The sequence below is a fragment of the Octopus bimaculoides genome, chromosome 1 (assembly GCF_001194135.2).
Source record: "Octopus bimaculoides isolate UCB-OBI-ISO-001 chromosome 1, ASM119413v2, whole genome shotgun sequence".
Lineage (NCBI taxonomy): Eukaryota > Metazoa > Mollusca > Cephalopoda > Octopoda > Octopodidae > Octopus > Octopus bimaculoides.
Genome location: NC_068981.1, coordinates 176,979,470 through 176,991,876, shown reverse-complemented (window position 1 = coordinate 176,991,876; position 12,407 = coordinate 176,979,470). Strand labels below are relative to the sequence as shown.

Here is a 12,407-nt window from a genome sequence, read left to right as displayed (position 1 = left end):
TATATATATATATTCATATATATATATATACTATTTATATGATTATATATTTATGTATTCAGATAAATACATCCATATATATATATGCATTTATTCATACATATATATATACATTCATTCATACATATATATATACATTCATTCATACATATATATATATATATACATTCATTCATACATGCATACATATATATATATATTCATTCATACACACACACACACATATATATATATATATATATATTCATACACAGATATACATTCTTTCGTACATATATATGCACACACACACACACACATATACATGCATTATATATCTGTGTACCTATATATATGTAGATCTAGTTATGTATATATGTAAATATATCTATGTTCATTGGTATATATTTGTACACATATTGTCATGTAAACATATACCGAAACATTAATATAGTCACGTATTCACACTTTTGTACATACACAGACGTGTGTATGTATGTCTGTATATATACATATATATTTTTTCTGTGTATGTATTTATAAATATGTATGTGCCTTTGTATGTATGTATATACATGTGTATAAGTTCGTGCGCATAAATTATATCTATATTAATGTATAACCACGTGTGTGCATGAATATGTATTTATCGATGTGCACTGAATGTGTAACCATACGTGTGTTGGTATATAAACCTACATACAATCACAGTAATATTTTGTAAGTTAATTAATAACCAAAATATTTATATATGCGTGAGTATATCGCATTATAGAAATATTGCTTTCAGATCTTATCTTTATATATATATATAAACATTTATCCTGTGTTTTGAAACGGAAGCTCCAGCCTGACCTTGGCCGTGAACATTTGCTGCACCAACCAGCACCACACGCACACACACACACACGCACGCACCTAACATTAATTGACTTATTCATTGACGTGAGTGTGTGTGATCATGTTGGTATATGAGTATATACGTGATCTTGAGATTGTTTTGCTGAAGTGTTTAAGTTTCACAAGAAATATTTTCGATATCGTACAATCACCTGACTCTTATTAAACAGAAGCATTGAATTAATTAATAACTGTTTTCATTTAATCTCATCATCAGAAAGGGGAATATATTACGGGGATAAAGCGAGTGAGTATTGTCTGAAATAAATATTTAAATACATAAATAAATAAAAAAAATCTACACCCAACTGAACAAAAACAATGCGTAGGTCTATCTGAAAAATATCAAGTAAGTAAAGAAGGAAAAAAATCTATGCCGAGAGAGAAAGGAAATATTCTACCTTAAAATACTGATTTCTTACACTCGTTTTATTATAATGTAAAAGGGGAAGTTAATTTATTCGTGTCAAACAAAGTGATGTACAAGGGAAGAAGCGAGCACAAAGTATCGATTCAGCAATTCAGTTCAGAATATTTTTAAGATAACAAAGACCAAAATAACACAAACAAAATAGAACCATCGACAGAAAGACAGCATATCACTTTCGTTTTTCGACTATAACTTAAAATATTTTATAATGCGAGCTTACAACGGGTAGTAAGTTAAAATTCTTTCGCTGTGATAGATGAATGGGTGTACGTACAACCGTATCTTCGTTATTTAATTTGAGAATTAAGACAAAATATAATGGAATAAAAATACTGATTCCAATATTGGCAGCGACTGAACTGATATTTGGGCAGAAAAAATAGAAAGAACGCTGCCATTTTTAGAATCTCTTATATTCTTTACATTAACATTCGGTTCAAGGAAATTGTCTAATATTTCTTCTTGGATCTCCGCTACTATTCTAATATTGTAGTGGAACAACAACAAGAAAATAGTAAACGAAGGGAGGAGGGGGGCATCGTTATCTGGGCTAGTAGATAATGGTTTCTAATTTATGTACAAGGCCATCAATATCAAAGGAAGGGGGTTAATCGATAACATCGATATCCGTATCGACCCAAAAGGATAGAAAGGTAAAAAATGACCTCGGTGGGATTTGAGCTCAGAACGTACAGGACCGGAAGAAATATCGCAAAGCATTTTACCCGATGCCTTACCGATTCTTCCATCTCGCCGACAGGCTTGATAGATAATAAATATGAATCCCTAACCAACGATGCCAAGTAAAACTGTTTCATTTTATTCATTGATTGATGATACCTGTCATAAAATTCGGCCAACTCATAGGGTGGTAGGTGAGAATAATAGAGAGGGGTGGGCTGTAGCACACGTGCATAGTGGTCAGTAGAGGAAGATTAAAAGAGAGGAGGTATGGGGGGGGGTTGAAGGAATGGTTGTTGCAGTCGAAGGAAGATGGAGATGGCAGCTTGTTAACTAGATTTAAGGGAACAGGCAAAGAATATAAAAAAACGCAAGAACGAGAGAAAGCCATTTTAATATCTTTCATTTCCAGTGTGTTGCAAAAGGTTTTCCATCGTAGTGGACGGTCATAGATGCACGTAACAGCTTAATTGTCCAACGGAACTGGTTTCAGATTTCATTCTGCTACTAGATATCGAGCGTAGATTTGGGGGAAGAAATTTACTTACCTGCTTAGTTTCTATGTATGTAGGTGCGATTTTTGAATATATATGAATTAAAATCCAAACTGGGTACGTTTAGAAGCATGATTGTATGTGTGATGAGTGTAATAATGATAGTTTTCATACATACACGTTTAAGTATGAAGTATAGATGTATATATAGTGGCAGATGAATGAAAAGGGATCTGTGTATATGTGTGTGTGTGTGTTAGAATGCAATTTTACACATGCGTTTTCCATGGATATATCACGTACATTTATTATTTACATAAACCAAATATTATTGAAAATAATAGACTAGATATACACAGTGGAATGCACGATTTCAATATAATTACAACACAGGTGTGTGTATGTATATAAACATTTGTGTGAATGTATGTACATATACTATAAACGTGTATGACAATATGTGTGTATATAATAAACGTGTGTGAATGTATACATATATATTTTGTGTGTGTGTATGTATGAGTGGTGCATATCTGTGAGTGCAAAGTGCAAGTAAGAATACAGATTCCATGGAAAACAGCAATATAAGAGGACGCCTTTTTAAAGTAAAAGACGTGCGTTGTTTATGGACTTACCTAAATCAAGAGCTTCACACCCTTGATAGAATAAAAGCAGATGTAACACGGAATATAATAATAATGGTTCCAGTGTCAAGCTTTTCCTGAGTAAAGATCCTCCTTCTGCGACAGTGCCAGAATAATAATGGTAATAAAGAGTCCCTCCCCGGCGACGGCGGCGGACACCTTGCCACTGTCCTGTGCTCCTTGTGGGTGCCATATCTCTCCAAATTTCCGCGGTGTTTTATATATATATATATTTTTACTTTAATACTTTTTTAAATGACGTCTTCCCTTAGATTTGTTTTCTTTTTATAAGGGCTCTAAAAACCTTTTCTGTAGTAATGTGCCCTGACCAGACTTGGTGCTGTCGAAGGAGGTTCAATGCTGTTACCACAGAGAGGACGTGCCTGGAGCTGGTTTCAGCCATGGATGTTGTTGCTTGTCAAAAGGATACGTATTGAAATCCACATCTTTCTCTTTCTAACTCTCTCACTTTTTCTCCCACCCCCAAAATATATCCCGACTGGGGGGTGGGTAGGTATTTTGGTAGATATTTTGGGTGGTGGCGACAACGTTGATGGAGTTGTTCGGCTTCACCAAACGATGCTGGGATGAAGCCGACACTCCAGTCCTTGTTTCAACAAGGGAAAGCTTCTTTCTTCCCTGGCTGACGTTAAGGTGCTTGGTAGTAGTCGGTTTATTCTAGCAGCGTCGAACCACGACGTTTTCTTCTTCTTCCTCTTCGTCGTCGGCGGCTTCTTCTTCCTCCACCGCCTTCGTCTTTACTTGGTGTGCCTCCCCCGGATGGCAGCAGTAAACGGTGGTAATGGTGTTGGTAGTGGTGGAGGTGTTGGTGTGTGCGACTGCTACTGCTGCTGCTTATTGGTAAAGAAATGTCGGTAAAGCTGCAGTCGTTATAGTAGCAGAACAGTTGCCAGTAGACGCTGAAGATGATATAGCAGCGGTGTCGATGGCGGTATTGCTGGGTGGAGGCAGCTTACTATAACTGGTTGTGAAGGCAAGCAGGGACGTTCTTGATCACTGGCTTGTTCAAGGATGAGGAAGCTGAAGGAGATAATAATAATAATGATTACACGGCGTGAAAAATTAGAGCATATCTAAGAAAAGTGTGTGAATAAAAAAAAAAAAAGAAAAGAAAAGGGTTTCTTAAAACTACTAATAATAAATATGATGCTTCTATTCATATCTATATATATGTATATATATATATCAAAAAGAGAAATAGATGAAGAGAAGGGGGGGGGGAAACAGACAGGGCGAGTCAGTCAGTGCGGGGAATGAGCTTCTACCTGAGACATTGGCAGTGGCTTGATGTTGTGGACTAATTGGCACGAATTCAGTGCTGCATCACTATTTCGTGATATTCTCTCTTATTTTGTTGTTAGTAAATTAAGAATTTCTAACATAAATACAAGACCACTAACCCCACCTTTTTAAAAATTTTTTTTTTAGATAGTCTGGATTCAGTCACTTCAATATTTAACTGGTATTTATTTTATCGATCCCTAATGAATGAAAAGCAAATTCGGCCTAGGCGGGATTTGAACTCAAAATATTAAAATGACTAAATACCACAAATAATTTTTGTCTGATTGTTTTTGTTAATCCACCTCTCTGTTAATGATTATGATCGTGATTTCCTTATTTGCTACAACAACGTTTATGATATTGATGATGATGATGACAGTAATAATAATAATCGATAAGAATAACAAGTAAACAAGCTTACAGATGAAATGTTTTCCGTCTTATTTTTAGAATAACGCATTTATTTATTCAGAAATTGTTTATTATATATATGTGATGGAAATGTTATTCCAATTGAGCTGAAAATAATTGTAAAATCTATTTGCCATGTGACGCATTAGTGATAAGTTTAAACTGAGCTAAAAGAAAAGCGAGTGGGGGAAGATATTAATTTTTTGAGTTAATGAATCTAAAAGCTTCAGAAATCATGCCACACAATCAAATTATCTCCCCCTGTTTGTGAGATTTCACTGAAGGAGCGCTGTATGTTAAACTGCTGTTTAGTCAGTCGCAACGAATTGTGCGACTTCATTTCTCGAAAATAATTATTCAAATCTTTGTATAATTGCGGTTTCATTAATTTTTTTTTTTTTAATGAAATTGTTCAGGGTTTATTTGCAAAATTCATTACGTATTAATGGGAATTTATATTATTTTTATTAGTACTATCATTGATTGTCAATTAAATCTATATAAAATATTTTCTTGAAATTTCAATGTATAAAGTCTCTATTTTGGAACATTGTTTTCCTCTTGAACTCCATTTCGAAACAATAAAAACGCTACGGTGATTAGGGAGTGGTAATTTGGAGCCAAATATGATTGCTTTGAAATCTGTCATAGCAATTTTATTTTATCCTTTGAGACATGCCATACTACTTTACCTATTAAATCATGCATTTGAGTGTGATTTATTAGAAAATGCTGCAAAATTTAAATACAGTAGGGTCTTGCATATGTAATGCAGAAGCACTTGGATCAGTTGAAATTATTGAGGGCAAAACCACCTTCTATGATGTTTAAAATCTAAAAGCAACAGACAAGGGAAATCAGTTGATCAAAATTTTTCAACAATGCAGAGAACACAGATTGGAGTGGATCTGATCTTCAGAGTCAAATGGTGGCTACAGTGAACATGTTTTGGTCTTATAGAACCACTTAAGCAATGGAAAAAGTAACAGTGATCAGTATATATAGAAACAAATGCAGTGTTGTGATAGTGATTAGGAATATCAACAATATTGCTGAGAGAAAACTCATGGAAGTGTTTAGCATTACATACACACATGGAACAATCTAGGTGCTGGTGTGGCTGTGTGGTAAGAAGTTTGTTGGCAGAAACGTTAGCACACCAGATGAAATGCTGCAGTATTTCATGTGCCGCTACGTTCTGAGTTCAAATTCCACTGATGTCGACTTTGCCTTTCATCATTTCGGGGTCGATTAAATAGGTACCAATTATGCACTGGGGTTGATATAATCGACTTAATCTGTTTGTCTGTCCATGTTTGTCCCCTCTGTGTGTAGCCCCTTGTGGGCAGTAAAGAAATAAGAAGTTTGCTTCCCAACCACATGGTTCCTAGTTCAATCCCACTGTGTGAGACTTTGACTAAGTGTCTTCTACTATGACCTACATTAAGGGTACACATGTTTGTGAAGTGGTATGTTAATTTCATGGGCAGGCTATTCTGTTGATCAGATCAACCGGGGAACCTTGTCAGCATAGCCAACTCCCCAGATGGGGAGTAAAAAATTTACTTATATTTGTTGTGCGGAGGGACTGATATTTGTCACTTTGGAAAGCACTGCTTCAAGTGGTTCATATGCAGCAACACAAGGTATGATCATGATCTACATCATATGGAAAAACTCATCCACCACTACCAACCAGGTGGATTTTACCCTCTATTGCAGTTTGTCAAAAATATCATCTGAAAAGTAGAAGTTGCCTTTGTGCATTGTACAACCTGAAAACTCACCTGTACCCAAATTGCAGCTAACCCTTTTGACCCTTTGCTGAGAAGATCTCTACCAACTACATAGAAGTCTTCTGTCCACTACTCCCCAACCAAGATGTCTTTGTAAGCAATACTCTTTTGTAAAAAGCTTCTACATTTGCAGCTTGCTTTGTTTCCAATTACATAATGCACACATTCAACAAAATGATATTTAACATCAGCAATAGAGTGATTGTTTTGTCCTCAACAAAACTAAAAGGTCCTCATGATGCTACATTGTCTCCTCTTTGCCATTCTCTTCACAGAGTACACTGGATGCATTTTATTAAAGCATCAGAACTAATGATATTTGCTTGTGCCTCATAAGACTAAAGAGTATACTCTCTCTATCATATATGTGTTTGCTCAAGACAATGTGACTGAGAAAGTGAATCAAGGAAAGAGCTATGACAGAAAAATGTGGGTAGTTGAATGGAGCAAGAATTTGATGATAGACATAGAGTGAATGGTGTGAGAGGGTGATAGAGGAAGTGAGAGAGAGAGAGATAGAGTGTTGTTGGATAAGAGATGGACAATGGTAAGAGTGATGAATGTTAAAATGTTTACCTTAATTCCATTTGATCTGTCTGAACACTGTTCAGATGTCTGTTGAACCCCAACATACATAGACGTTTGAGTATTAAGATGATGTGGGTTGTAATATCTTTATCCTCACATTCATTTAAAAAATTTTCTCTCTTAGTCTCTCATTCTCCTTCTTGCTCTCATACAAACACATGCATGTATGCACACTGAAGCAACACTTCTGAACAAATATAATAAATTCTAGAGCAATAGTTTGATTGTTTTTGATATTTCTGGCCTTTTACTTAGTATTTCATTTGCAGTGATTCACACACTACTTTTATAAATAGCTGTTGTCAAGATTAATATCTTTAAAGCATTTGTTTACTATTCTGACATAATTCAGATTATCAGCTAATCTAAAAAGCACTAAGGTAGGGTTAATTGTACTTGTGTAATTTGAGAGAAATAAATATTTCCTGTAGAAAATGCCTATAATGTTGACCTATACATGACATAAAGAAAATGAAGGCAACCTGAAAAAATTGACTAACAAAATAATCGTTCAGCCTGCTCTTATTTGGTATCAACTACATTACAATGAATAATTACTAATGATTTCCATTGTCCAGTCAATATTCATGCTGTGACCATGCTATTTTCTTTTCTGTGAAAGTAGGAGGGTGGTCACTGGGCTAGGAACCAGTTACTAGAACCACTGAGTAAAACATTCATGTGAGAAAAACTAGAAATACTACAGAAACAGCAAAATAAAAAACAATACCCAACATGAAGAGGAAGCTTGCTCTAAATTATGACAGAATTGGGACAAAGCCAAGGGGTTGCCCAGCACCTGATGAAAAGTTCAGGTCTAAGCACTAAACCAAAAACTCATATTACTACCTGGAACATTTGAACTCTGTACAAGTGTGGAACATTTCCTCAGCATCTTTGTGAATTTGACCACTTCTGACTGAGTATTCTGGGAGTAAATGAAATGAGTTGAATCAAAAGAGGGAAAATAGACAATGATAATAAGACAATTATATGTTCTGGATATGAGGATCAACGCATTCACAGTGTTAGTAAAAAAGTTGAAACACTATTAAGCAGAAGAGGTGTGAGTGACCAAATTATAACAGCTCAGTTCAAGACATGATTCTCAAAGGAAACAGTGATCCAAATGCAGAAGATGCTTACAAGGATGTGTGTTATGAACATCTGCAAAATGACCAGTCAAGCTGGTCATGGGGGTGACTGGAATGCATAACTGGATAGGGGCAGAGCTGGTTTCAAACATATGAAAGACCCCAATGAAACTGGGTGGCAGACATCTGACAATGGCAAGCAATACCTGCTTTTTTTACAACATCAACAGTCTGAGCATTGGCTACATCTTTTTTACTCTCTGTGGAACCCACAAGAAGACCTGCCATTCATCAGATGTGAGTATTGAGAATGAAATCAATTATGTTTGCATCAGCTTGCGATGGTGCTCAGCACTGAGAGACATCAAATTGTACAGTGACACAGATGTAGGATCAGAGCATCATCTTCTTCAGGCAGTGCTCCAATAAAACAGAAAAAGCTGACAAAGAATGATGTAAATAGACTGTTTGCAGCAGAAAGACTGATGGAGGCTCCAATTTTGAGGAATTTTCATCTACAAGTACCAAGAGGTTCCAAGCACATTAGTAGGCAAAATATCAGTTTTGAAGAGCATCAAAGTAACCATCAGAATAAGAAGAGGCACTAAAAGGAACAGATGGAAAAGAGCTAAAAGTTGGAAGCTGATAGATAAGAAGAAAGAGTTGAAGATATCAGGCAGAAACTGAACAAAGTTACCAAATGGCTGCAAACAACTATCAAGCTGTCAACAGACATGTGAAAAAGAGTGTTGGAGAGATAAAAAGATATAGATAGAAGGGAAGGTCTGTGAAGCCCAGGAAGCAACAACTAGAAATGATACAAAAACACTGTATCATATAGTGCAAGATCTGATTGGTTGTAGAGGCAATACAAGCTTGCTGATGAAAGATAAGACTTGGAAGATTTTGCTGACAAAAGAACAGAACAAGAGCTGAGTGGACCATTTCAAGGAAACTCTGAAGTAGCTGAAATCATCTGATACCTTCACAGCAGCTAATCAGATGGCAGAACGACTTGAATTTACAAGAGTAACTATTAGTGAAGAGGACGTCATCCAGGTTCTTAAAATACTGAAGGGCAATAAAGCCCCAGGACTGGATCATATCTCAGCTGAGTTGTTGAAGAATGGAGAGAATACCATAGTGTAAGAGCTATTTAACCTAAGAACAATATCTGAAAGAGCTCAAGACATAAATCAAAGTGTTTACATAGGCTTTCTTGACTGTATCAAAGATATTTGGTAGAGTAAGCTATATAAAAATGACAGAATGACAACTGGAACTCAGGATATGTGATAAAGACCGCCAAATAACAAAAATGTAAAGAAAACAAATAGTAGTGGGAAGACTTGAATATGGAAAAACCTCAGATGTTAACCACAGGAAAGAAATTACAGGGTGGCAGTGCTAAGCAGTGATGTGTATAAATACAAGGTTATTATCAATTCAATACACTTGGGGTATATAATTTGTTTACAGTGAGCCAGTCATTGTACAATGACAGGAATATCATAAGTGAGACAATCTCTCATCAGTTTGCAGCACTACCTGTTCAGTTTCTGTGACTGAAGAGGAGATAACCACTCCAAAATGTTTGTATCTCACAGTCTGGATAGGTGGTGCTGCACTGCAGATTTTAGGTGTATTTACACCATTTGTCTACAAGAAATTTTTCCATAACAAAACACAATGAATGGCTTTTTTGCAGATTCAAATATGCCCCAAGCACATTTGAACTTGTACAAGAAAGAGGTTAGGCAGAGCTGTGTATTATTCTCTAGCTTATCTAATCTATACATTGACAAAAACTTCAGAAAAATATAAAAATTTTAGGAGTGTTGCTAAAGATATGAATATAAACAATTTAAGATATGCACATCTTAGTACCCTATTACTTTCAACTATGATGATCTACAGAACTTTGGAATTAAGTGACAAAGGAATGGTCTATGGAATGAAAATGAATGTAAAGAAAACAAAATCAATGGTAATCAGTAAGAAACAACAATTACCAAAAATAAACAGTACAAGTAAGAGAAGTCAATTGATTAGACACAAAAGATGATAGACTTGGGTATATACAATCAGAAAATGAGAACTGCAAAATAGAAATCAACAGAAATATTGATAACCAAAAAATCACTTGATGAAATATCAAACACACAGGCATCAAGAAATGCTAATATGAAACCAGAAAAAGATTATGAAAGTGATATGCATGGGGCTCACTCTGTTCTATTGAGCTGAAACATGGTCATTAACAAAAAATATTATCAAATAGATTACAAGCTTTTGAGATATGGGCCAATGAATGAATGTTGAGAATATCTTGAACAGAGCATGAAACTGATGAAGAAATTAAGAGGAATGCAAAAAGATGAAGTACTAGGAATGGCAAAAACAAGGAAATTTTTTTAGAGGCCATCAAAGATAAAAGTTATTTTGGATTCAATTTAAAATATCAAAAATTTGAAAGCCTTGTGAATGAATAAGGATAGTGCTAGAAGGATTGAAATGAGAAGCTATGGTGTTCCGACTGTTGAAAACAGATGACACCTGATGATGATGATGATGATGATGATGATAGTTGTGGTGGTGGTGGTGGTGGTGGTTTTGGTAGTGGAGGCAAAAAAATCACAATGAATGTAAACAAAATGTAAAGAAGAAGGAAAAACAAGTTGAGGTCCCATTTTAAAATGTTTTTGAGCTCAGTTCTTCAAATATATATTTGTTCTGTTGATATAGACTTGCAATATCGTGAAGGATGACCAAACACTTGTAGTGGCCTATGGGTTTAATATGGTTCAGACTTTGATTTGAGGTTAGTATCTTTTAAACCCTTTCGTTACTGTATTTATTTTGAGATGTCCTGTGTTTCTTTCAATTACTTTAAATATAACAAAAAATTTAGTAAAATAACTTAGTTATTATTCAGCTAGTGTCAGGAACACAAATTGTGACTAAGGTTTGGTGGAAGATTTTGATTCAGAACTTATGAAAACAAGACATTTGTACTCAGAGCCAGTTTCAGCCGGGTTGGTATTGAAAGGGTTAAATGCTGGGATTCAAACACCTACAAATGTTTAATATGATCGACTTGTTTCTGTCTTCATTTATATTCACACACATACAGTTATGGCCAGGAGTTTGGTACATTTTTTTAAAAACTAAAATTATTATGCCCAAGAAAAATTTTATTCAAATATAACTTTGGGCATTTAATTTAAAATTCTAATTTCTAGACCTATGATCCAAACTTTTAGCTATGACTATATATCTTGCTTATTCCAATACTCCAAGGTCACATAGAGATGTTATATTTGTGTGAGGTATGCATAGTAGTTGAAAAATACTGGAAAATAATTTTTGCAGAGTAATTATATATCAAAATAAGAGACTGGAAAAAAATTTATTTGGTATCATTTATTCACTATCACATGTGTTTCACTTACTAATAGGGCTCACAAAAGTGTATCCATAAGAGAAACATGTAAGTCAACTCCTATCAGAAATTCTTCAGACAGATTGCTGATGTTTGTTGTGCACTCCGCTGTTGATATTTGATTACTGTTATTCTGTGTATCTGTGTGTAAAGATCAGTTGGGTTTTGCAGGGTTGTTTTATTTTTACCCTCAACTTAGAAATAGAGAGACATAGTGCTAGATATATAAAATAACTCATTTGGGGCTAGAAATAAAGTGCGAAAACATGAAATTCTTTGACCAGGCACGTGTTTTATGTGAAATCTGTGATGAGCCTGGGGGATACTGATGACCTAGAGCTACCTCTGATAGAATTACGGAAAAATTTGGATAAGTACTGTTTTCACTTTGCTAAAGATTTTCTACTATTTGAAAATAATATGTATTCTTGTTTTTATACTATTCATTTGATTCTTTATAGATTATTTTAATAGATAACTTATTTAACACTATATTATTTAGAAGTTATAGTTTCATTTCAACATAATATTAGAACTTCGATTGGAATAGTGTTGATATATTTTCGATTATTTTTGATTAATATTATTTGATTAATTACTAATCTTTATAGTTTATAATATCGTTAAAGTTTTTTTTTTTTTT

At 34.7% G+C, this 12,407-nt stretch overlaps 1 protein-coding gene across 2 annotated transcripts in view; it reads right to left on the bottom strand.

Moving 5' to 3' along the window:
• The window catches only part of LOC106871068 (discoidin domain-containing receptor 2), a 180,817-nt gene extending 176,931 nt beyond the window's left edge, over window positions 1–3,886 (bottom strand). Inside the window, exon 1 of one of the 2 annotated variants that reach the window (XM_052972844.1) lies at window positions 3,120–3,886. In XM_052972844.1, the coding sequence (XP_052828804.1) occupies window positions 3,120–3,321 (202 nt within the window). In that variant the 5' untranslated portion in view covers window positions 3,322–3,886. The remainder of the gene's footprint in view (window positions 1–3,119) is intronic. The other variant, XM_052972854.1, reaches the window with a different exon arrangement.
• Between the last annotated feature and the right edge of the window lie 8,521 nt (window positions 3,887–12,407).